This window comes from Pomacea canaliculata, linkage group LG12 (assembly GCF_003073045.1).
Source record: "Pomacea canaliculata isolate SZHN2017 linkage group LG12, ASM307304v1, whole genome shotgun sequence".
Taxonomy (NCBI): domain Eukaryota; kingdom Metazoa; phylum Mollusca; class Gastropoda; order Architaenioglossa; family Ampullariidae; genus Pomacea; species Pomacea canaliculata.
The window spans coordinates 10837211-10864585 of NC_037601.1; the positions used below are offsets into that span (position 1 = coordinate 10837211).

Genomic DNA, 27375 nt, shown 5'->3' on the forward strand with positions numbered 1-27375 from the left:
GGATCAAAATCCTACATACATACCTCTTTAACAGCTCTTTCTACATCTGATAAATTCATCGAGATGTCAAGCGAAAGGCAAACAACCATCTGATGACAAAGAGGAAAATGTTCAGAACTTAAGTAAAACAAAGCAAAAAATAAATAAATAAATAAAACAACAAACAAAATAAAACATTCACATTAATGCCTAAACCTATGCTACTTAATGTAAAATTATGACAGCTATTGAGTTAACAGGCATGAAAAATATAACTGACAACCCTGTGTCTTAACAAACTAAGCTTACTCACAAAAAGTTAAGAGCCAGTTACAGTTTTGGAGTACAGAATATAAATTAAATCAATAAAATAAAAAAAGGACTGTGGAATGTACTGGGAACTGTGATTGTATACTGTTCTTAAATGATCCATACTGGTTTAACTCTTACTGTATTTATTTGAAGAGGCCCCACAAAGCTTTAAAAATGCATATGCAAGCCATGGGTTGTGTGAACTCTATTTAGCAGGAAGGAGTATTTAAAAGTAGTGCTAAATCCAACATGCCCTCAAAAAGACATCTGACACTAGTGAACTGTAGTTAGGCATGGGATGGTTCCATGATAGTCTTTTCAGCAGAGAAGTGCCTTGATGTTGGAGGTGGGAGTGATCCTCTCAATCATTCAGTGACTGTTTGAACAATTTCAAATGACAGGCATCACTTAATACATGTAACACCCTTACTCTTGATGGTCTCAAATGATGTGACACCATGACAACCAGCTTATAAGGATGACAGCTGTGCACAACAGAAATATCACTGTAGGACATATTAAGACAGAAGAGAGAATGCCAACACAAGGTCAAAAAGCAGACCATCTGCCACTGCAGTATAATCTACTTAACACAACTGTTGCTATCCATATGCCATGGACACAGGTCTTCCACCAGTCTCATATGCAGTGAATGCCGCTCACCTGCATGTAGGCCACCGTAAAATGTGCTCTGCATGTACTAGTTAATTACTACAACAATTTGCCTCTCCTGTCAAAGATAGCTACATAAATGTGTTTCTTTCAATACAAGGATTACAACACTGTTTTTTATACAGTTTCTTGGATATTTTTGTCAAATTTCAAGATTTAGCTTTCCCAGCAACTCCTAGCAGGTTGTGACTAGGCATGCGTACCTTGTGCTTTCCTCAAGGTGCTGACAGACTACTGTACACAACAAACTTCAAGTGGCATTGTTTGGATTAGAGATCCTGCTTTTCCTTCGATCTGGTGATATTAAAAGCAATCCTGGTCCTCAAAGCAGTGAAATCACAACAGGTAGTAGGAGATGAACAGCACTTTCTAGCAGAATTCAAGGACCGGCTTATATCATGATTTTACAAAACTGGTATTCATCTTTAGAAGATAGCAAATATGCCTGGTATTGAGCCTTTAAATGTGTATTTGAGCCCATAAAGTATCTTAGAAGTGTTACCAATAGATGGCATCAGATGGCACTTTCTAGATTCAGGCTTAGAGTATGTGGACTGAGCAACCAGAAAAGATGATTTCTGAATGATAACCAACATGAGTCCTGCCCTTCATGTAAATGTGATTATAAAGACAAATACCCCTTCTGTTTAAATGCCCAGCATATCAAGATAAAAGAAAGCAATGTCATTTATTATGTCATTTTTCCTTAGCGCCAGAGGCCACTTTGGTTAATATCTTGTTAATATGACAGAACAATATTCAAGCTAGCTGAATCTATAGCAAAGGTCATTATTGTATACAGTGGTGCAGACATTAGCTTTGGCAGCAATGAGGGAGAGTGCTCTTTACTGATGAGAAGGTTCATTCTGGTCTATAGTAATGATAGACAATAAGTGTTGTGGTGCCTGCGACAATGATTTGTTAATGTTTGCTTTAGAGAGTACAACCAGGAAGGAAATGGTCACCAAACAAATAATTGTCAAACAATAAAATTCAAATATGTTACAACATGAACAGTCACACTTCTTGAGTTGGTTTATGAGAGTTATTTTCTATCTGGCTCTTAAATTTTATGAGTAGTACATTAATTGTACAAATTTTGTAACAACAGAAAATTTTGACATGATAACAATACCTTTTAAAAGTAACATGATAGTTGAGATAATTTTGGGGACACGAAATTTCCAATATTTTTCCTAGTTAGACTTCTTGTGTATGGCAATAAATAATGCTTTCCAAGACTACTGACACTTTTATTACAAAATACAAAAATATAGTTTTTAACAATTACAAAAGTCCCGCATAACAATATCTAAACCACACCTGGCTGCACTCCCTGGTCATGTGACTTTCCACCTCTGATTTTGCCTTTTGAAGTCGTAACTGAAAAATATTGTGATAATGTAGACATGAATAATGCATTCATTATTCACTCACTCTTTCACTCTGATGACTGCTTCTAATCTTTCTGCCTCTAATTCCAAAATGAAACAAAGGGAAAAGAGCCACAGTAGCTTAATGAATGGACATCCATAAGGAATAAAACTGCATGATCAAAAAAGAAAAACTAATTTTGATGAATAAGCAAAGACTGCACAGAACACAATCTTTATGCAATACTAAACAGGGGAGCCAGCTCTATGCTTTCTGCATCTCTTCCAGCTGTGTTTTTTTAAGTGTCAACCCTTGATCTCTGACATCGCTTGAGTCATGATTATTTATATGCAGCATCAATGTTGCATAATAGTAAAACCCTTATGCCCACAATATTCCTTAGGTGACAGGCTGAACAATCAGCTGCAGAACCTGATATTAGACTAGAGGGAATTCACTTACACAAACATATAGTCTAGAAGTAGATTATAGGCTCACTATGAATATCTGCCAATTAAGTAGATAAACAAACCTGGTCCCTGGCAACTAGAGTGACCCTTGCTCCTCCCTTTGCAGCCTCAATAGCCATGCATTTTCCAATTCCACTTGAGCCACCTGTCACCTGTGTTCATATGCAAAAGTATGAACTTGAAATATAAAACAGAATAACATAAGTTTAAAAGGAATTTTAGTTGAGCTGGTGGAGAAGCATGGTGGACTTTGAACCTGTTAAGGATGATCAGAAAGAGGTAAGGAAGTTTAGATCTGAAAAGTCAATCTGTTTTTAGTTCATGTAATTGGGAGTACATGCATGAAGTTTAAAATCTTAAAGAAAGATTGTTTCACCATCTCAATACACCCCTTTTAACATCTGATATCCTGTATATCTTCTACGATTAAATTCTACAATTATTGCTTCCTCTAATAATCTTATCAAGTGATGATTGATTTAGATGAAAATTATGACGCAATATGCTTTTACTTTTATCAATATGCACTACCATTTAATTACTTTTAGTGTTGTGTTAAGATTTTTCATATTATTTTCTCTTTTATATATATATTACTTTACCCTCTTTAGAGATATGTAACGTACATTAATGGCTTATTGTGTCACTGTCGGGGATTAAAGAGTGTAGTAAATGTATGGGTGTGTGGGATCCAACTGTATATTGTTTAGCTTATTGCTTGCGAGCTCCAAACAAAGAAAAATTTCTATATCAACTGTAAAAAGAAATAGACAATAAAGATGTATTGCTAACTAAATAAAAATTGACAGAGCCACTTTCGATTTCTTACCATGACGTGCAATCCACGAACTTCAGAAAAAGATGTTTTCCTTTTGAGGAAATAGTACAATACTCCAATAATAAAAGTTAACGCAGAAACAATAATTATGAACATTTTAGCAATTCACAGATCGTATGTCAAGCCACAGCACAGCGTAAAACAACCAAACAAAAGTGTGAAGGCCCAGAACTCTCGACTTGTAACCACGATCACATGATTATGTGACTCTTAACCTAGAGACCTCTCTCCATCTCTTACTTTCCGAATATGTTTTCCAGCTCTCAAGTTTTTTGTTAAGCTTCAATGGCCAATTAGCACCATCATCGAGTTCCGTCTCTACTAATCTTTGAAAGAGGCAAATAATCATACGCTGTTATGAAGAACGTAAATTCGCGAGGCAACTGGCTGATTGCGAGCGAGTAAACAAACAAAAAAGCCACTTACCTCCCCCGACTCGCGCCCCAACACACGCTGAAGCAAACAAAAGTTGACAAAGGTAGTGAAACAGATGTCATTCGTGTATTTGCCTTGCGACTTCAAGAGTGCGTTAAATTGTTATCACAATTCGAAGGAAAAAAAAGCTGTCACAATTCATTAGGACCTAATATACGAATTATTATTTCGTCTTTCTAGGTGAAACGCTGATCATTTAAATTATTAACGTTAGATCTGTATATACATCCCAACTTCCTACAAGAATTTTCTCAAAAACATTATGAACTTTCAGTAAAACCAAGAGATCTTCTTCCTTCAGCAGTGCCAACTATAGCACGAGCTGGTAAAACCATGCAACTACGATTGCTGGTAAAAAGCTACAATTAACGCTTTCTACATCGTTCTGGTTGAAAAGTAAGGTTGCGACGCAGTCGCAAACACATCGTCAGTCTTATCCTAATCCAGCGCAATGCTAACAACTGCATGACAGTGAGGGCACCAATGATGTGCATGCTCAAAACAGCTAAAAAATAATTGAGGGTGCCAAACATATGAGCTTAAGAGGTAACACATGCAAGTAAGTAAATCGTAAATTTTGTATGCATCTAAATGAGGAAAAAATAAGTTTTTGCATCAATAAATGTGTATCAGATTTTTATGTTATATTTTTAATGATAAAATGTCATTATCAGCAGTCAGCTGTAACAATTAAAATGCAATGCTGGAAATTACAGTAGTTTATCTTAGAGAAATGTGTATAAAAAAGTGTCTTATATTTTATACACAGGGAAAAATTAACTCAAAAACACCCAGTTACTAATAGAGAATCAAGAATACAATGTAGACTGCAATGACCATGATTGTTGCCCATTAAATTTTGATCAGAAGATTTACTTACATATAGTTTGTCAAGTAAATTCAGTTAATTTTGGACCTTTTCATTTTTTTTAAAACTTCTAAATTTCAAATCTGTAGGGCTGTATTCCAAAATCAACCATTTCATTTTCTGGGCAAAACAAAATCACTTCTTAAGCATGACAACCTGGGCAATGTTTCTTTATTTCACTTGAAGACATGCAAAGATTTGCTCAACTAAGCCACACTGGCTGTTACAAATATATTTGCACGCAACAGAACTCGATCTCCCATGTAAGAGAGTAATTTTCTTCTGAAAATGCCAATGTTTGAAGGCTTATATCTTGAAAACTAAGCATACCTATGTATTCATATATTTGGGAAATTATTATTTTAAAATGAACTTAACCAGAGCGTAAAGAAAACTGTTGCACTCACATTGTCCTTTAAATTAAAACCTCAAAAGGATTTGATAGTCTGTTTACTTTACTCTAACCCTTTTTATTGAATTTTTAGCTGAATATATCAAACATCCATACTCCAGGACTGGTATCACCAGGGGTTTATACAAATGCCCAACAGGGGCTGGAAAACTTTCCTGATTAAAAACAGAATTTAATTTGCATTAGCAATAATTAAATTACTTTAAATAAATTTAAAGAAGAATAACAAAGTTTTTTCAAAGCTATTGATCATAAAGTTTTGAAATTAATGTATTTTGAATACCCTATATCAGACCTGAGCAAAGGCCGGCCCGCGGGCCGGATCCGGCCCGCCTCCTGTCTCTGACCGGCCTGCCCGCTGGCGAAGGATAGTATATATACTATACATACAGTACTGGGTAAAACTGAGTTAACTATATTAGTCCGGCCCTCTAAAACCATCCCAATTTCTCATGCGGCCCCTTGGGAAAATTAATTGCCCACCCCTGCCCTATATGCATGTATACCCATCACAAAAAAGAACATCCATTAAAATTAAGTTGATATAGTCTGACAAATCTATCCTGAACACTTCTTCAATATTAATTGTAGTCATTGTGCAAAAGTTCACACAACAGTACCATGATCTAGGCAGAAAGACAAAATGACAATAACTATGTTGTTCTGGGTTTTTTAAAATCCCTTGTCCAAACTGAAACCGTTCTTTCCAACATTTTTAATAATTGAAAGACAAATTCTGCCACAGATGTTGATTTGGACTGTCGTGTTAAATATCATTTGCTAAACTCTCTCCCCTTTCTCCTATTTTGATGGTTATTGCCCCTCCTTACAAAAAGAATTAGCACCTTGCTTTAACTATTTTGTAACTTAACCTATAGTACTGCAAAATACTGGTCTTCAGATAACAACGCAGTACGGGGGAGGAAGAGAACAATAATTATTAAGCGCCCATTCTTTATCCAGCAATTCATGGGATACACATTAAAGAACTATCGAACACATGCAACCACCATCCCACAACATACACATACACTGGAAGGAGAAAGACGTTCTGAAGGAAAGAGAGGTTTCCCGCAAATATAAGGTTGAAGCATTCCAGGTAAGAGGACCAGAGGGAGGAAAGGAACGTGGACAAAATGTAAGAGAAATGTAAGTAGTACACAATTGCTCCGTGATTATTATTTTAACGATAATTTGCTTTAGTTTTAACTAAGGCTAATGTTAACGCCCTGGAAGAAAAACATAAACTAATAACTCGCTTTACTACAAGAAAACGCTTTCGCTGTGCGTTTGGAGGGCAAGGTCATTCAAATACGAACTTCCGCTTTGACGTCGGCCGCTAAAAATCATTGTTCATTGCTGGATTGGAGTGTTGAATTTAGTCGTGTATAAATATCTTCTGAATGATACGCAGAATTTAGCGCAATTTTTTGATTAATCAACTTTCATTTTAAAATAGTGCAGTTTTACTTTCACGATATAGGCTATGGTGCATTCAAATTATTCGTCCAACGTCTGGCATCGGAGGCCTGTTGGTATGCGGATGTATGAAGTTTTTTATGCTTCGGTGTGATTGGTTTTGTCCTCTGACTGACAAAAGATTCCGTGTTCTCAGATATTCCGGATTTTGATTTACGTGAGTGCGCATTGTTACAATTTGCCTTGCTATCTTGACCTCAAGGCAGAAGTGCAGTGTTCATTATTAAATTATGGATGTAATATCTGGAAATGCAGTTTCAAGCTCAAATATTCCTTCTACCAATGGAACAGATCTGAGTTCTAATGTTGGTAACACACTTGAGAAAAATGTTAATGACAAGCCTAATGATTGGAATCAGTCACAAGTGTATCCATCAGGATTTGCTTTTGGAATGCACTCAAGTAGTCAGAATTACCAGCATAGTCCGACCACATCCAATGTCTTGAGCTCGGGCTACAAGAACTTTACAACCAGACACAATGACTGGGCGATGCATGCATCATCAGTTTACAGTGGTATGACACCAGGAGCATTCCCTATAATGCAGACACTTCATCCTGATACTGCAGCAGCCATTCAGTCATCATTTGATCCTGGAGTGCTTGGATTAGTGGCCTGCAGAAAAGGGGAAGCTCAGCAAGATCAGTTGACATCAAGACCTAACAGTGCCACTTTAACCAGCTCAGCCACTAGTGCCAGCACCTGGCACCAACCTGCTGAGGATAATGGGCCAATTGAGAATCAGTCTCAATTGCCAGTGCAAAACCTGGTCACTACCAAAATAGGCAATAAGGGTGGCATTCATAAGTGCAAGAGCTGTGGAGAAGTGTTTGCTAAGAGAGATGGCTTGCGTGCTCACCGCAGGGCAGAACATGCAGTAGGGTCTCACAAATGCACAGAATGTGGGAAAGCATTTTCACATAGGTCACATTTACAACAGCATGTTCGCATTCACACTGGTGAAAAGCTGTACAAATGCCAAATTTGTCACAAGGAATTTATTCATAGTGGCAGCCTCTCAAATCATATGAAAAGTCATGCAGCCGAAGTTAGTGGATCTGGAATTCCTCAGCAGCGTACTAATGCAGAATTAATTCAAGTAGAAGCAGAAATTGATCAAAAAGAAACATTGGATGCAGGCACAAGTAATGATACTTTTGAACATACAGAAATTAAAAGAATGCCATTTATGTGTCACTGTGGCAAGAAATTTGCATGTTTTGCCAAACTTAAGCTGCATGAAAGAACTCACACTGGTGAAAAACCATACAAGTGTCACATTTGTGACAGAGCATTTGCAGAAAAGGGAAACCTGGAAAAACATAGGCGGACTCATACTCGTGAGACTCCCTACTTGTGTCGAGAATGTGGTGAAACTTTTTGTCATTCTTACCAGTTGAAGCGTCACAAAATGAAACACTTGGGTGATGTGAAACCATTTGTTTGTACACAATGTGGTCGAGGATTCATACAAGAAGCTAAGCTGGTGTTACATACCCGTATACATACAGGGGAAAAGCCATATGTATGCTCTATCTGTGACAAACGCTTTGCAGAGAAAGGTAATTTGCGACAGCATGAGCGTACACACTCCAGTGATAAACCTTACAACTGTGACCATTGCAGCAAAAGTTTTGCTCATGCTACAGGACTAAGAACTCACAAAAAGAGACATAATTTGCCATTATCTTTGCAAATAAGATCAAAGCCAAGTAACCCTCTTATAGTAGGACCCAACAAGAAAACTTATGTTGATACAGCAGTGCAGACTTTCACAGTTCTTGGACCAACAGTAGAAAGATATGGACCATATGGTGAACCATACATTGATAGACCACCAACATATGCATACGACAAGCCTCATGTATTGCAGCGTCAAGATCCTACTTCAGTTGATCCCAGGTATGCTTTTGTCCATCATGAGGCAATGACTTCTGTAGGATTTGATTCCAGACCACCATCAGTTCCAGACTCTAGTGCATCTACCCATGCTAGCTCAAGAGCTTTAAATCATGATAGAATTGGCAATAAATCTGGTCAAATAAGACACTCAGCTGATTCAGAGAATATATCCCACAAAGTGGCTTCAAATGCCTCGTCTGGTAACATGGATAACCGAGGGGTAGATATGCATACAATAGAGAGAGGAGCTGTCAACATGCGAGCTATGGATATGCGAGCTGTAGATGTACGTAGTTCAAGTGCACTAGTGCACACAGCAGTGTCAGCAGGGAGAGAAGTCATTTCCCGCAGTGGTTATCTTGGAGACATTATGACTAACAGTGGTTTAGAACTCAGAAATGTTCTTGCAGCTGCACAGGAAACAATGAACAGCCGTGGTGGTGGTGGTAACTTGCGCCTTCCTGCAAGTTTTGTTCCAGATATGATGTCTCTTGGAGCAATGGATGCTCGATTATCGCATGGTAATGTGCCAGTCAGCGGTGTAGAGTTAAGATGTGCTCTGGGTCAGGATATTGCATCGCCAGGTGTAGACTCGGTATCTTTTAGCCCTTAATTTTGTTTTTTCAATTGCATGGTGTGTATTTACTAGATTGCTGGCAAACTGTTTCCTTATCAAATCATATGTAAAAAAGAACAAGAGAAACATGCATAAAACTACATCAGAATAATGAGAATACATATGCGTATATCATACAATGCTTATGAGATGCAGAAGTTATTTATAACATTTATTTATGGAAGGAAATACTTGCACAAGGGCAACAGAAATATGCTAGTGCTTTTTTTTTTTTGCACATGCATATTCCTGGTAATTTTGATGCCAGTAATTTTTCCCCATAATTGTTCTGATGAATTGACATTATTAATTAAGAGAACACCAATGCAAAATAATAATTTATATACATTTTTGTATAAGTTTAAGGAAGCAGCCCTGTAGTTTCAAAAAACTGTTAGAGCACAATGCTTGGGGCATTAGTTTACAAAATTCATTTTTTTGTTTATGATGTTTTATGCATTATGATTTTAAAGTGATCGTTTGCATCATATCTTTAAGATGGATCAGAAGAGAGCATCAGGATATGTATATATCCATTTGCTTTCAAGCAGCCTATACGTATTCATACATGTCCACTTGCATACAGTCATGTAGGTATGTTATTTTAGGACAAATGTATAAAGCTTGTATCTGAAAAGTTTATCCAATTACTGTAAACATTAAGACTTGAGCCTGCCTCTGTGTGGGGAAATGCACTCAACAAATTTAATTATTACAGGAAAGTGTTTGATAAAATACACTTGCATTTATTCCTAGAATTAGAATAGTAGCTTAGTAATGAATCAGACACTATTCTGCTTATGCTAGCTTCAGACATAGAGTGATTTACAACTCAGCATATGCATTTGATGTCCAGTAGTGCAAGTGAAGCAGCTGTATGTAATATGGTGATGCATGCCTTATGATGCTTACAGTATATCCACATGCCTCAACATCCCAGACTCTTGGAGTATTTCCAGTTTTGAAAACTGCAGATATTTTATTGATATTCCTACAAAATGCTTTTGCCTTAGACATTTTCATTTGCTTGCCTGATTGTTGTTTATGCTATGAATATATGAACTGGAGGAGAAAGAGAATCTTACTGAATAGCTCAAAGTTTCCAAAGACTGGATCAATAAACATCTAATAAAGACTTTAACTTTATTTCCTTTTAATGCACATTCTTTGCTTTTATACCATGTGACTATTTTTTTTCTTAAGCACCCATGTGTGTATGGTTTGAAAAGCAGTTTCATTATAAAAAATGTTTTCTTTGCTCATTGTGTCTGCTATTTCATGGCCTGTCCTGTTCTTCGGGCAACAAGCTTACCTAGTGAAGTGTTGTACATAAATTCTTTTTAGCTGTTGCTTTATGTGGATTAAAAGTATGACTATGGCCTTCTCTTGTAACTTCAAGAATTTTAGTCAGGAGATAACATTTTAAAAATATCTCTTCAATTGAATTTTAAGTCACTTTAAGTTTTGTGAAGTCACTGAGGTGCTTTTGGTGGGACAGAGAGAAAACAATCTTGGTAAAATCCTTGACCATGTTACAAATTTGTGAAAAGTTTCTTTCCTTTAACTTTGGCATCTTTTGAAAAGAATATATTATTCATCTGTTAAATGGGTGTTTATAAATACTCACCTATGTTCCTTTTGATATAACAGAAAGTCTTTTGGCATTTGATTTCTTTGGCTCTTGTGACATGGATCTACTGCACCTTAGAAGTTTTCCTGCTTTGATAGAGATACTATTACTAGAAAAAAAATGGGTTGTTTTGAATGATGCCTAACCAATTCTGAGTTAATTAAAAAAAACTTTTATCAGTACTTTTCAGAAAACAAGCAACACAAAGAATATTTAATAATGAGGGGACATCATGAGATATACTATAATAATTTAAGTGTTTTGCTAGACATAAACTAGTTTAAAGAAGAGCACTGTTAAGGTGATTTTCTCATTTTGTTATAAAGCTTATACCACAGTTAGGGGTTTTCTTGCATTAAAAAAAGTTAAAATATTGCAAGTTTGAATATGATAACATGCAACATGCTTTGTTTAGGGTTTTTTTAAAAAAACATGCAATTAGCTCATAACTGAATGGTAACAATTGCACCAAATCTTAGTAGATATAGTAGAGTAACATCTATATGATCAAAGGCTAAACAGAGTGAAAAATTATTGAGTGGGTTTAGTTCATTAAAAGATACAGAAGATTAAGGTTAGGAGTAAAAAAATTCTGTTCCATTTATGTCATGCAAACCTTTAAACATTGTGCTTCTTACCTGAATTTGGAAAGATATTTTGTTTGCTTATTTTTTTTTTTGTTTGCTGTTATAAATGATGGTAGGAGAAAAAATAAACCTTATGCTCTTGAAAAAGATATTCTGTAAAGTGTCAGCAACTTAGAGCTTAATTTTGTTTTGATAATTGAGTTATCCTTTACCGGAATAAGCAGACAACCATGATTTTAGCTCGCATATTGATGCAGAATTGAATTACTTCCCCACCCTTCTTTTCACTCTCTGTCTCTCTCTAGTGTTCTTCCATCTTTCATCTCTGTTTAACGAATCTTTTTATAATTGAGGGAGGGAGGGGTAACATTGTAATTCATTCTTTGTTGTTGTTTTTTTCCTGATTGGTTTTTCTTTCATATGGACTTTTTCAAAAACCTTTAATGATTATATTACCAGAAACTGGATATCTAGCTCTTGCATATAATAGAGGTGATATTACAATGGAAACATGTATTTAGTACTCACCATTGAAGGTAATGTTTTTCTTATACTGTGCTAGTGTGATATAAGATCTGTTCTATGATGCCTGTTCTCAGAAAAATTTAAAGATACTAATAAATCAAACATAAAGATACATATTAAGACCAATACAGTCTATAGTATTTATGTGGTGTGAGCCATTTTTTCTGATTTTGAAAAGTTGTCTGGTTGACACTGGAAGTTTTCTTAAATAGCATGAGCTTGTCTAGTATAGTGCAAGTTGCTTGATGCAAATGTGTCATTGCCATTTCCTCTTGTAGGAAAATACAGAAGTGTAAAATATGTGTCAATGGCATGATGGATTACTTTCTCTCATTCTTTATGTGAGTGCATGTGTTCATGCATGATGGGAGTGTACAATATGGGCATGAAGAGAAGCAAAATGGTCAGAAATTGCTTTGAAGTTCAGATTACAGTTTTCACTGCAGGATTTCAGTCTCATGTGCTTTTGTTTAATGCATCATGTAAGGTTGACAATACAGAGTAAATAATACAAGGTCAGCAGTTGCATTCTTAAAGCAGAAGTGAGCAAAATCTATCACATTTCGTAATCTTACTAAACAGAATTATTATGAGATTGTTTTCTGAAACTTGTACAGATGACCTACAAAACCTACAGCTGCACCCTAAAGAATTTTATATTGCTTATGTTCAGAGCCAAAGAAATGCTTTTTTGCATAAAGCTGTACGTGTCTTGAAATGATAGTACAGTATTAACCATTGAGTAAAGGTAAAGATCATCCCCAAACCTTTTGAGGTTGTCAGGGGGGTGAGATGTTAGAGACCACTCTTCTCGGGGCCAGCTTTACGTAAGGGCAGTGCTCATCTCCTCTCCTTTGCTGCCTTACCTTCCCCAGACTTCTATGGAGTCAGGTACCCATTCCCGCCAGCTGGGTCAGCTGGAGGAAGTTTACTGTGCTAATCGGATATTAAACAGTTCTGACGCCAGCGCTCTAACCGCTCAGCTATCCACTACCATTAACCATTAAATGTGTACATAAAATTTTAGAAATCACAGGACAGTATCAGATGAAAATCTGTGTTGAATTTGTGTTGTCTAACATTTAACTGCACAAGAAGTCCACTGTAAATCCTCTAAACCACATACACAAAAGAATAGCTGTTGTCTTTTAATCCTATAGCATGCATAGAACTGCATACTTTTATTTTCTCAGATCTTTTGTTTTGAAATTAGCAAACAGATGTTTCTAAATTTATTGTGACTAAGCACTTAGATATATAGCTCAACACCCTTTGTTTATGCTGCTGAAGTAAATTTTGATTAATGTTTCAATTTAAGTGGTTTTCGTTTTTTAGTCTAATATTTTTATTGATTCATCCACATACTTATTGGGGCTAAAAGCAGAAGACAGTTTGCCATGCTACAGGAAATATTGAAATAATCAGATGCCATATGATACACTGTCAGTCTCAAATTTATGCATGGCTTTTCTTTTGCTTAGTGTGAAAACATTTGAACATGATATTCAGTTTATTCTAGTCAACAATATCCTCAGAAGACTTCCAAAAATAAGCTATTCTTTTAACAATTTTAGTAACAAAAATATACCCTTTTTAGTGCAAATTACTTCAGTAGTTTTCTTTTTTGTGTGTGTGTGTGCACCTTGTTAATGTTAAAATGAAGAAAAACTGGCAGATTAGGCACATGGTGTTTGTAAATTAATAGACATGATATATTAAAAGTATATTTCATATATATATTTACTTTTTTTTTTTTTTGGCAGTTTATATTGTAAAGCCATGCCACTTGGACAATATACATTATGTCAAGGCAAGGCATATTTTGATCGCATGTATTTAAATATTGTGAGAAATCTCTTAGTCACAGAGGGTGCCTCAAATGATAAAGGAAGTTGTATGTTATCCTTAAAATAAGATTAAACTAACAGAAATGTGAAAGAGAAAAAGTTTAAGCAGCTGTTGGTGTATGTACACTTGTAATTAAGACTGAAGTCTTCTTGTCATAATCCTTTTGTGTACTGTAGTTGTATAGGTACCTACATGGTCAGTTGAAAAAATATTTCAGCTACATTAGATCATAGTGCATATCAATGGACATCGGAAACTAAAGTTGTCAAGAAATTGTGTTAAAAGTATATATTAAATGGTTCATGTATTCGTACAGAAGCTTATAGTGATGTCTGAGTTTTCATTAAAAATCTTCACCTGCGTTGTGTTCAAATATTTCTTTGTGGTAGTGGGATACATTATTTTCATGTCAGACATGCTTCATGAGCTAGGTTTTTTTTGTGCTTTATTTTCCTGAATTGAGTTTTTGCAACAGAAAAGGGGGGAGGCACCAATCCTGTTGCTTAGTGCTCTCGACTTTGGAATAGAAAGTTACCGCTCAGAGGCCCAAGCCTGTGGCTGGATATTCCCCCAATATCCCTTTACCCGATATACCTTTCCACCTAGCCAATGGTATCTGGGAAGGTAAAGGTGGCAGACCTAAAGGGGTGGATGCAGTCTTCCACAAATTGTTCCTGACTCATGGTGAACTACTTACATTGACTTTATAGTACCTAGTCTATAGTAACATTTACCTTTCAGGAGGGGGAAACTACCCTCTGAAGGTCAGCATGGGATTTAATTGCTGTTATAGTGTGCTTTTTTTTTTTCTAGGAAGAACAATAACAGTTAAGAACATGTTACAAAGTAGGCCATTAAATTTGTCAACAGAAGCCAGCAAACATTATAGGAATTGACAATCGATAAGCTTGATCACAGGTGGCTGATTCCAGATGGGATCCTGTGGACACTTAAAATATCAGAAGCAATTATTTAGCTAGTAAACCAACCCATTTTCTATGCCACTTGAAGTCTTTAATTAGGAAAGAAAAAAATCAAACTGCAATAACTGGGTTATGGATTTATTAAAATAATTTACAAAAATGATGAAACTACACCAAGCCACCCAGTATGCTCAGTAAGAAGCTCTAGTATGAAAGGTGACACCAACTGCACACCATTTGACAAGCATAATTACAACAGTACATGTTAACACGCATTGAAAGTAAAATTATATATACACGCTTTACCTTCTACATGCATTGAAGCTGGACTGAGTACACACATCCTTAGCAGCACATGGGTCCTAAAGCGTTTTCCGAGACAGTTTTTGAAATCTGTGTTCTATACATGAGTTGATTCCACCAAGCTAAGATAGCACTGGTTGGTGGCTGCCCAGCTGTGACTGACCTGCTATATGGCATAATGATAAAAAGGCTGCCGGTCCAGACTGGAACCATGTACATAACCTGCATTACTGTGCCTAACAATGTAAGTGGATTTTTACAACCATCTATTTCAGCTGTCTGTAGATTCCGGCCACATTCCCGATATCTGGAAACCTTCACACATTGTGCCTGTCCCTAAAACCACTAGGCCCACCATACCCAACTTCAGACCAGTTGCTCTTAAGTCCCTTAGCATGAAAACTTGAAAGAATTGTCAGGAGCGAGGTTATGACTGCTGTTAGTTAATAGTTTGCCCCACTACAGTTGAGGTGTAGATGATGTTAACACGAACCTTCATTGAAAGTACATAGATGTTAAGCTGTTTACCGCTAAACACTCTGAACCAAAATCTGGAGAAACATTCCAAGCTTCTAGCTCTTTCCTGATTATTCTTCTAACGCCTTGCAGCTTCGTTTGTTAGTAGAGAGTATAGTTTGAGACTTCCATATCTATTCCACCAATTCTCTGGATCCTGGACTTTTAACAAACAAAAAAGCCGCCAAAATCGAGCTTCCATTAATCGCAACATATCCTCGTGACATCTGTACAGGTTCCCCTCAAGGCTGGTGCTTGTCCCCATTACTGTTCATACGAGCTTGTGTAAAAGCACTACGGATAGGAGATTTCTTATAAAATTTGCTGATGACACTGCCTTGCTGTCAGTCTTGTATGATAATGAACATTTACATAGTGGTGCTTTTCTGGCTGTACACGGGTGTGGCTAACATTTCCTTGACATAAATGCTTCAAAGACAAAGGAGATAATCTTTAGTTTGAGGATGAACCATGTAACGCAAATAGTAACGCGTAGTCATGAGCCGTAGGCCTGTGCAATGCTATGCGTAATCTAGGAATAGTTCTATCGCTCATGTAGGCAGGGCCGTCGACTATCCGCGCAGCGGAATTATGCCACTTAATAAGTGCTCTTCATTGAAAGTGAATCTTTTACACCCAACTTTCTTAATTGTTTTAAGATTTGTTTTTTATATGATAGTTTACTGCAATGCCACCGTTTTATATCTTCTTTTTCTGACGTGCAAGAGAAGTGAATGCATCACACTGCTTTTGTCCAATGACAAGTTTGTATTGATTGCTTTCACAATTAAAAAAAAAAATAAATCTGGTATATCCAATTCGATTGTCAATGTCTACATTTCATTCAGTAATGTAATATAGACTGCAAACATTAGGACACGTGCACTAGGGTGTACATCACTACTTGAACATGGATCAGTTGTTTACACCTGAGTGCATGGTTAGTAAATGAGGAAAACTGACGATAGAGAATCAAACCTGTAGTACCCCGCTTCACAGAAAAAATCCCCAGAATGTGGGTATATAATGTCCACCTTTCTTTTTAAAAAAAGGAAAACAATCCGCTGACCAAGGCCAGACCCCCTTGTCTCCCAGTCTCGTCAAGCCTGCATGTAAGAATTGCATATTCACGGACGTGTATAGTGGAATGTTGGACTGTCTGCCGAGACCAACGCTTAGCTGCCTTAGCCTCTTGCGAAGTTCTCAGTTGTTAGTCTCGGCGAGCCTAAATAATATGATTATATCCCCACGTTCATGATGTGTGACCATGATGTGACTACACACCAGCCTCGTTTTAGTAGTTAACTGGGAAAATCGTCTGCAAGCAGGTTTATCTTTGACAGACCCATATCTAACAGCATCTACTTGTCATTTGATAGCAACGACAGTCGATCTACGTAAATTACCTTATTTTTATAGAAAAAATATTTAATTTTGTATACATTCAGCGAGAAATGTCATTGCATTGGATAGTAATTTAGGTATTCGGTGGTCGAATTGACTCAGGGTCGTGGTCGGTTCGACTACGGACATGCTTCGACAGACGAATCTTACAATGAAGTATAACTGCGTGTTTATCTGGAATGATATATTTTTAGCATTATTTTTATCAGTGGAAGTTGAATAAACCTTTCCGATGTCAAGACATGAAAATATTTTTAAAAATTACATATGAGCAAATCTGTTCAAAACACCATACATTCGTCTATAAGGAGCAGACGAAGTTTAAATTAGTGCATGCACAACGCAGGTACGATTTACAGAAATGGATACAATAGCCGATCGAAGTACAAGAGAAGAATTAATTGGTATCAACTAATTTTGAAACAGATCGGTCAGTCTCATGCCAAATGTTTAGCCCATACATCTAACATTTTCCAGCTCCTTAACCATAAATCGCGCAGCATCATAATCAAAACAGTTAGCGATCGCTGATAATTCTGGGCTGACCAACAATTCAGGAAACAATTAAATGTTAAGCACTAACAATGACATGCTATAACATACATTCATTCACTAAAAATATAATCAACAGGCTTTAAAAGCATACAGGTAAGCAAATACAAGAATCAAAATTGCATTTGACAAAAAAAGTACTGTGTAAATTGTGTTGATGCATATACTGGTAAAGTCATATTAATATGTTACTATATGTAAGTTTGTAAGATATAGGCAAATGTGAAAGTCTGTTTACACTCATGTTTCAGTTTTATTTGCTGCACAGATATTGAATATGACTATCCTTTGTCTTCAGTATAATTTTTACTTAAAATTTTTTCAGGCGTTGGGAAGGCAGTTTTATTAAACAAGATAGCCAAACTACGCAATGGCAGAGCTGGCAAAGATTGGTGAGCATTGTAGTGTGGAGTCATGCAGACAACTTGGTAAGGTGTTAGTAACCTTATTAGTGTAACCTTAGTTATAACCTTAATGATGATCTTGATGTTTTAAAGTTGATTGGCAAAATACATCTCAATCTGTATATAGACTAATTCTACAGTTTCACTACAAATCAACAGATTTGGCAAGTGCTGTAAGAGATTGTACTTGATATTATATACAGTTGTGGGCATATTTGTGATTTTAGTAATATGAATAATGAATATTCTAGCCCACCATGTAGAATTAGGCTGAATACTAAATCATAACTAGAAGGTTCTGTAACAGTTATTTATACAGAACATAAGCTGATATGCAACAGAATTATAAAATTTAAGTTACATCAAAAATGAATTGTCTTCTCTTTCATTGTCTTCTGTGCTCTTTGTGGATTATTTAAAAAAAATTAGTATTACATGCATACTCTATAGCAGTGATGCCCAACCTTTTTCGGCCTGCGGGCCATATCCATTTCGGACAGTCGTGTCGCGGGCCATATCCATTTCGGACAGCCGTGTCGCGGGCCACTTCACCGCAAAAATACAAAAAGGAAAAAAAATAGAGCAGATACCATTTTTTATTAGAAACAAGTTGTACTTACCATTAATTATGTAGTAATTAGTGGGATATTTGAAGTTGTTTTCCCGAAACCAACTTCTGAATGTCCGGCCTCATCGTAGAGACACCAAGTCGAAGCATTGAATCGAAATGTTCGTCCATCGCAAAAAAAAAAAAAAGATTGGGAAACGCCCCTACGTAGGGATAAATACTTCTTCTTCCTTTTTTTTCGTTTTTTAAGGTCTTCTTTTATTACTAACATGCCGATTTCCTGCACTGTGGGCAGAAGTTTCGCGGGCCGGATGGCACCGCGTCGTGGGCCGGATATGGCCCGCGGGCCGGATATGGCCCGCGGGCCGTAGGTTGTGCATCCCTGCTCTATAGTGTTTTAGTGGTTGAAACAGTATGATCCTTTATTAACTCATTCTAACTTTTTCATGCTTGTATGGTCTTCACTTTGAGGCTGCATCTTAGAATCAAAGTACATATATGGGACAGACAATATTATTTACTCAGGCATTAGGTTGGAAAAAATCAATAATTATGCTAGCTGAAGCTTTGCCACACACAATTATCTCCATTAGATTATCTTATTACAATAAAGTCTAGATCTTTCAGCTGCATTTGATGAATCCATCCCAGCACTTCATTACTTTTGGTATCTCTGGCACTTTTTGAGCTGGTTCTGGTTCTTCCTGACTGATAGCACCCAGTGGTAGCTGAAGGCAGCACATCTTCACCTACTGCTTTGAAGTACAGGGTCCCCCAAAGCTCTGTTTTTGGGCCTCTTTTATTTACTATGTACATTCAATCACTTTGACTAGTAGCATCATATGTTAGCTGATAATACACAGCTGCTAACCTCTGCCTCATTCTCAGCTCAACATCAAACAGTAGACTATGGGAAAGCTTGTGTAAAGCAAGAAACTGAAAATGAATGATGACAAAACTAAGGTTTCTTTCAGGTGAACATCTCTCTTTCCTAGACCATTAGGACCTGAGCGTTGTTATTGAGTTATCATTGTTTCATCAATACAGTCTGGTCCATCTGCCTTGAGCTTTGCAGGATCAGTCCACCCCTTCCTGTCAGATTCCAATACAAAAAGTTCATACCTGCTTTTGAGTTGAACTCATCTCGATTACTGCAGGATCATCTCATTGATCTCCATAATCATCTACTGAACAAAGCTTCTAAGGGTTCAAAATATTGCCTTTGTATTGTCTTCCACAAGTAAAAGCAGACCCCTCCTCTGTAAGCTTTACTGGTTACTAGTTTGAACTCACATTGATTACAAGATTGCCACACTGTGCTACCATTGTTTTCATGGCTTTGCCTCAGCATACCTGTCTGCAGTGTTGGTCTTTTTGGTCTGCTTGTTTTGCCCTCCTCTCTGGGCCATGCATCAGAGAAGATGAATTTAGCAGTTGCTTTTCCAACCTACCACCCTCCCCCTTCCCCTACATGGTATTCTCTGTTTCTTTCTCTTTGAACTGGGTCTGTGTTTGAGGTTTCCAAATCTGGCTTCAAAACCCACCTCTTGAAGAAATATCTTTCATGATCAAGCAAACTCTTTTGCTCAGTCCTCATTTCTTAATCAGGATTCATATGCTTTGTTTATATTCATCAGCTGATGCACTTGCTCCTTTGTTGTTTGATTGACAGTTCATCTTTTGTCCTTTGCCTCCACACAGGTAATGCACTCTACAAATTAATTATTAAGTTTACTTTGACAGGAAGTTTAAATATTCCCTTTACAACGCTCCTTTCTGCATAAAAATTGCAATGGCTAGCAGTCCAAAGGTGAAGTGCAAAACACAGAGCCTGGTAGTTATTAAATGCAGTATTGTAGTTGATCTTCATCACTAGTTTATATTTGACTGTTCAAGTCTACTGCCTGCAGCAATAAATTATCAGAGGGGGACATGATCTGCGTAACCTTTTGTGTAAAGGATCTTGAAATTCATACCTCATTCCTTTTAGATTTACAAAAACATTCACTTTCAGGATTCATTGAAGAAGGAACATTTGTATATTTCTTATTATGACATAAGTTTTCTTTTAATATTTTTTGAAAATAGGGTAATTTCATGCATTCCAGTGTAACTACCTTGATATCAGCCTTGGGTCTCAGATGAGAATGTTTGTTAGAATGGTTTAGTTTTGACAGGTTTCCATTATAAATACATTTGAGAGCATATGTTGCAATATATTGTAAAGCACAACTTTTTTTTTTGTAGTTCATTAATTCTGAGTTTTAACATAAATTTGAGCAGATTTCCTGCCATTGCAGTGTGATGGATGTGGTTGCTTTTTCTGGTAAGTAATATAATGACTAGTCATAAAGGCATTAACTTGATAAGTTGGGAGACTGTCCTCACTGTCACTATCTTTTTGAGATTTGTATATGAGAAAATACATCATGAAGAGACCCTTTGTCCCCTCCTCCCCTCAAGCCAAAGTGGTCTGTATGCATGAGCTATGTATCTACTTGAAGGATGATTTGGGTTAGGAAAAGTATTATTTGGAACAGATTACCAACTACATTCAAGCAATGATATTTTCAGTCTTTTCAGAGGTACTTGGAGAATGGGAAATTTAGTTAGTCTTTGCATTTTGGTATAGAGTCATAACTTCATCGTTTGTCAATTTGTGTTGGCTTGCTTGATGGCTTAATCTAAATTTCACATTTTTCTGCAGCCACCAATAATGTCAGAAGCAAGAGTTTATGAGAATTCACATATACTTCCCACAAGCCCCCCAAAATTAAGTTAGGAAAAAACATTTATTTATATTTATTAATGATATTGCTACATTTTATTAACTCAACTTTTAACTTCATTTCATGGTTTACATGTTGGCCTATGAAGAATAAATGTTGTGCTTAGGTCACTGATCTGAGATTTCGTAGCTTGAAAGTTCTATAAGAGTTTGAAGTATTTCAGAGTCGGTAGGATTTAAAATATTACATTCTTCTATATTTTGTTTTCATCAAATGCATGTTTTTTTCTAGTTTAAAACATCAGTCCAAGGTTTCCCATGACTGCAGTAAGGTGAGTTACAGCTGTAATTTGGATTTTTTCAAAAATTAGTTCGAGTTATCACAAACTTTAAATAATTGGAAAACATTATTATTATTTATTAATTTAAAATATAACCATTTATAGTGTTCTCTCTACTACAGATGACTTTTGGTGCTGATATTGAACTTAGAACGCAGGGAGCCAGTAGACCTTAGCTTGACTGCCAGACTATTTAGACTATACAGATGAGATTTCTATGCATTAATTAAGTCAGAGCAGAAAAAATTCTAGATAGCCCTCAAAATCAGTGTAAGGAACCAACTCCTGGCTTTGAGAAATCGTCTTCCTGCTTATGATGACAGTCTGTCTACACAGTCCGACAGATACGTCAAAAATAATATTCTTGATTGGGTGACCTGTTGATCATATCATACGCATGGTTACTGTCTCAAATGTGCTCTCTTCAGATAATTATCTTGTGTGATCTGTCAGCCACTCGCCCCGCACTGACACCAGTCTTTCGAAATCTGTGCCATCTTTGTGACATAGACACATCTATGTTTTGTAATGACTTGGGAACCAAACTAGCCCTCTGCCCCTGAACCTCTGCTGACAGGCTTGCAACCGTTCTCTGCTCCGTGCAGGAAGCCCATGCTCCAAGTTCACCCCAACGAACGCGCTGTGGTACCCCAGCATTCGTGTTGATCTGAGAGCTAAGGTGGAGCGTCAACGAGCTGAGAGGTTGTGGTGTAGGTCTGGGTTGACTGTCCATAAACAGATGCTAAATGTTGCCAAGCGTCCAGTCATCCACCTTGTTCATTCAGCCAAAACTGCATTCCTTTATGCTCACATCAGCATTTGTTCATCTATTCAGAGGTTGTTTAGGACTTGCAACCACCTATTGGGTCGCACGAACAGGCCACAACTGCCCAGTGTCATTGCACCTGCTTCTGCCCAAGGCCTTCAACGAGTGTTTTGTCCACAAGATTCTGGACATCCATGCTAAACTTGATCAACTACCTGTGTACCATTCAGCTCTTGCTATGTCAGGAACTCTATGGTGGTGCTTCACATCCCAGTGGCGTAGGAACCAGGGGGGCAGCGGGGGCAGCCGCCCCCCCAAGGAAAATACAGGGGGGGCAGGAATATCCTTTTGCCCCCCCAATATTTGAGACGTAATTCCTCACAAAGAGCAAAGAACAGAAGAAAGGTAGGGGAACGTAGAGAGGAGACGGTCATCACCGTGCGAGTGCGAACGCCGTTCACTGTCAGCAGGGAGTTTGCCCCCCCAACACCGAACATCTTCCTACGCCACTGCATCCCACACACAGTCACTCGAGCATTCTTTCTACACAACACAAACAATTGCCTGTAGGCTGTCTAAGACCGAACAAGTATTAGTGCATATACATGTATTGCACACGGATCAATTTTTCATTTATATTTTTTGGTAGGTTGTCATTATAATTTGTTTCATTGTTCTTTGTATTCCAGAGCTTGTTGGTAAGTTCATCAGGGCAGTACACAGGATGCCCTGCTTATAATTGTAATCTACCAGGCTGCCCTAAAAGAGAGCTTGTTCCAGTTCTATGTGAGCACTGTCATCTTAACTTCTGCTTGAGGTATTAAAAGAGCATTTTTAATAGATCATTTGTTGTCCTGTTTTGCGACAGATTCCTTTTTTATTTTTATCATTAACTGAAGTCATGATTTGGCTGCCTATTAAATATTACACTGTGCGGGATTCACGTTTCAAACTGGGTCTTATTCAGTGAAATTTTCATAATTATTCCATATGTTCATACAACATTTAGTTCTTGACAGTGGAGTTATTTTAAATTCTCCCTGCAAATCACTCTTTTATTTTTATTGTCTGCTTTGAATAGAGTTTCCTGACAGTGGTAAGGCATGTACATGTGGGCTTTATCTTATTGCACAAGATCTTCAGTCTAACATGAGGCTGATAGGTAATGTCACCACCTTTTTCTCCTTTTATTTTCAGCCATCGACATCAACAGGATCATATATGCAGCCAAATTAAAAAGGAACTAGACTCTACAGCTACAGCACCACAGCGTGTCTCACAAATATTAGGTCAGCTCCTGTTATATATGCTTGTAATCTGCTTTTTTTTACAGTTTTTGTTTGTGCAACAATAGAGATTTTTCTCCATGAGGTCAATAAGGAGGTAAAAGAATTTTACAACAAAGAAATTAAGTCTACAAGGCATGTCTGAAAAATAACGGGACTGGTGTTGCAATTTATTTCACTTCCAAACAACGAACTACGTGGGTATACACTGCTGGAAGGATTATATTTTAGACACACCTCATAAACAGAACCTGACAAAATCTATCAAAAATGTTGCTGGCTAGTTCATATCTTATCAATAATAAAAGTGACATAAATATCACCAGTTATTCATTCACCTAAAACAACAAATGATCAAAACAAACTGTCACAACATATATGCTTCATGCAGACGGCATGTGCCAGCACAAGTCCCTTCATTCACCAAATCACAAAGACTAGCTAGCAGACTTTCCCATAAAAATTATAGGTCAGAAATGTCATAATTTGCTTCTTTTTTTTTTTTTCCTTAAAGGACAATGTAAAGGACAGAAAAAATCTTTTAAGACTGCTAGATCAAGAGAAATGGCAGCTAAAGTTGCACTGATGAAGCTGAAGGCCCAAGCAAATGGTGACTGTAGTATACCTGAGACGGAGCGAGTTTTTTTCTTAGTCTTCATGCCGCTGTCACATGGTCATCCCCCAAAAGCTCTATTTTTCTCGAAGGTATGCAGCAGTTTCCCTTGTTTCTCCCACTTCTTTAAACTTTAATTTTTGTTCTTTCATCAGTTCATAAGGGTAATGATGTGGCTGTCATTGTACTTCAAAGAAACTTTTTAAAGTTCACTTTTCAGTTTTGTTCCCAATACATTCACTGCCTCAGGCAATGAGAGGTAATTTAGAAGTATTTTTGTTTATATTTAAAAGAGGTGTCAAGAACAGAGAATATCAAAATCAAATAAATAGGGTAAGCATAACGGACAGTAAGTAGAATAAAAATTATGCAAATCAACTAACAGGGCTATAAAAAATATTCAAGACAAAATTCAAGTATTAGACATTACAGTGTGAAATGAGGTACACAGTGCCTCAGGAAATAGTAGTTTTGGGGTGTCGTGGTCAAATTCAAGATAACACCGTATTTGCATACTTTGACATATAATAAAACAGATTCCAGGTGTTTTTATTGAAAAATATATAAAAACTGAACAGTATCAGGTACCTGATGGAATTTTCAATTAGGTTATGCGGTGATGAAAAATGTCAACCTCTTATTAATACTGGGACGATGAACAACAGACCATTAAAACAAATAAGTGAGTTTGCATGGAATGTAAGTAAAATAGTGCTTAATCTAATGCAGGCAAGCTGATCATAAGACATTTTTAAAACATAGACGCTGAGAAAACAAAGAAAAGAACACACAAGAAAAGCTGATGGTTTCCGAACAAGAAAGCTGTTGGGGTGATATTTATAGTCCTGGCATACCAGGATAGACTTAAGGATGTCAAGGATCCTTATTTAAGGATGTCAAGTGTAGCATATAAACACTGAAATAAATTTTTCAAAAATGATCTATTTCTAAAGTAAAAATGATCTGAAGTAGAACTCTTGTTTTGTTGATTTTTTAGCATTTGGAACAGAGTGGTGTGTGGCAGTATGAAGATTTTGTAATTTTCTGATTACGCTGTCCAGTAGTTTAACAAAATTATATACTTGTTGTGTTGACTTTATAATTTCAACACTATCCTTCAGCCCAACGTCAAGCACTTAAAACAGTTCTTGATGGTGTTTTCAACCAATATTGACATGTATTCATATTTAGAGATCATCATTAGGCAGAATAAGAGTGTCATAGCCTTATGAAACCATGGACAGCATTGGCTTAGTGAATCACACATTGAAGCATAAAAATATGATTTGTCAGTGATGCTTTGCAGTCAGATGATTTTGATAAATCAGTGTCACTCCTTATCCAGCCCATGAACACATGTAACCCTGATACACCAGTCATTCTGTTTTTATTGCCACCTACAGTTGTGTTCAAAGTTTGGGCTTTTTTAATATTTTATACAGCATAGTACGATAATGGAAGGGAGAAAATGAGCGATGGCTTCATGAAAATGTTAAAGAGATTTGAGGGTGTTGAAGTTTCCACATGGTAAAATTAAAGATAAAAGTTAGGAGCGATTAAAGCAGCATATGCTCCCTTTATTTTTCTGCCAATAATATTTGCACATGTTGAACTTTAATTGCAGAGGTGGACTGTTGGTCGTATAACTGATCTGATTGCTGACAAAGCTGGCATCACAAATCTAAACAACACTTCCTCCAATATGGTGGGATGTTTACAAAGATATATTAAAGACTACAATTCCAATTTAGTTACATGCATATGCAGTAAACAGTGCTATTTAATAAAAAGGGCAAAACTAACTCAAAAGGTTTGTTCTTGAATCTCCCATTAAATCTGTTACTGAGATGGAAAAAGAAGAGGGGAGAAGGAGGCCTTAAAGAACAGATTCTTTGAAATTTTGTAATGTATGCTGTGAGTAAGCTGCTGCTGATGGAACAGGTGTGAGTACTTTATTGAAGTACAACAGATTAAGCTGCATAAAAAGCTAATAATTATGATGCATGCAGTATGCATAAAATCTTAATGTGCAAGAAAAGTGTTTTAAATATATTTCAGTTATTATTTCCTTTAAAAAACCACACAAACGTTTTGCATTATGTTTTGTTTCAGAAATTGCGTCTTTTCATTCAAGACAATGGCAAGGTGTTATCAAGTGACCAAGTTTTGGCTGATTTGTTAGATGGAGACCAAGGAGTGTTTAATGGAGGTTCATTGATCATGGAAACTGTACCTGCAGACTTACTTGTTCTTCCAGATACCCATTTGTATGATTCAGGACAAAAGTAAAGAAATTCATCTTGGGAATAAAGTTTATATTCTTGTGAAAATCGTAGTTCATGGTTTGTGTGTGTGATTTTTTAGATCTTGTGTTCAAACAAAACTCACTGGAAGCAGTGACTCAAAAATTTCTGTTTGTAATACATTATGTGGTTTATCAATACTGATGGCAAAATAATCAGTGATCACTGCCACTCGAATGGACCATGATGTTGCCATTGCAAAGTTGAGCTGTTTAAGTCATCTGACTGAGGTCTAATATAGGTCTCCACCGGGCATGCTTTGATAAGAGTATGGACCAGAAACCTGTGAACTCATGGTGTTCCACTTTTACAATGTTCCTTTTGAAGTGAGCTTAACACTTAGTCCCAGATGCCTAATTGGCTTTCTTGGGCCTAAGTATCTGGCTTATTGTATCCTGGCTTCTTATAGCCTCTCTCTGGCTGAGTGACGGAGCTGGCCTATCCCTTTCTCTTCTACTATTCTTCGTTCTCTCATACCGACATTTTCATGCGTATTCTTTTCTGATAAACCCTCTTTTACCCAGCTGTTTTATCTTTCCTATCTTTTGCATACGTCAGTCTTTCTCTGTTTTTTTTTTTTTCACCACACATTTTTATTGGTCTGTCCTCTATTTGGCCTCCTTTAGGCCCACCCTACACTACGCCTTGCATTTGCCATGCAGGGTGACCTGTGTTGGCGGAGGATGGGATTCTGGATGTTGATGTCCCTCATAGGTTGTG

At 36.8% G+C, this 27375-nt stretch overlaps 3 protein-coding genes across 15 annotated transcripts in view; 2 read left to right on the top strand and 1 right to left on the bottom strand.

The window, feature by feature from the left end:
• LOC112576583 (3-ketodihydrosphingosine reductase-like) overlaps window positions 1–6594 on the bottom strand; it is a 22865-nt gene extending 16271 nt beyond the window's left edge. Inside the window, exons 1-5 of one of the 3 annotated variants that reach the window (XM_025259149.1) lie at window positions 6392–6594; window positions 4072–4098; window positions 2870–2959; window positions 2287–2346; window positions 24–89 (exon numbers count right to left, since the gene is read on the bottom strand). In XM_025259149.1, coding sequence (XP_025114934.1) covers window positions 24–89; window positions 2287–2346; window positions 2870–2959; window positions 4072–4098; window positions 6392–6454 — 306 coding nt within the window. In that variant the 5' untranslated portion in view covers window positions 6455–6594. The other 2 variants (XM_025259150.1, XM_025259148.1) reach the window with 2 other exon arrangements.
• LOC112576585 (AN1-type zinc finger protein 1-like) lies at window positions 6492–26682 on the top strand. Of its 11 annotated transcripts, none has more exons than XM_025259157.1 (9): window positions 6492–6509; window positions 17972–18074; window positions 20902–20944; window positions 21639–21678; window positions 23143–23270; window positions 23651–23742; window positions 24254–24444; window positions 25977–26057; window positions 26465–26682. In XM_025259157.1, the coding sequence occupies exons 2-9, from the start codon at window positions 18017–18019 to the stop codon at window positions 26639–26641; spliced, it is 810 nt and encodes a 269-aa protein (XP_025114942.1). In that variant the 5' UTR covers window positions 6492–6509; window positions 17972–18016; the 3' UTR covers window positions 26642–26682. The 11 variants fall into 11 exon arrangements, with proteins under 11 accessions (XP_025114942.1, XP_025114937.1, XP_025114944.1 ...); XM_025259152.1 differs by lacking the exon at window positions 6492–6509 and adding an exon at window positions 16936–17087; XM_025259159.1 differs by lacking the exon at window positions 6492–6509 and adding an exon at window positions 16936–17087 and having other exon boundaries at window positions 17972–18038.
• On the top strand, window positions 6680–14309 carry LOC112576579 (zinc finger protein 652-like). The gene has a single exon (XM_025259143.1). The coding sequence runs from the start codon at window positions 7070–7072 to the stop codon at window positions 9353–9355; it is 2286 nt and encodes a 761-aa protein (XP_025114928.1). The 5' UTR covers window positions 6680–7069; the 3' UTR covers window positions 9356–14309.
• Window positions 26683–27375: the final 693 nt, after the last annotated feature.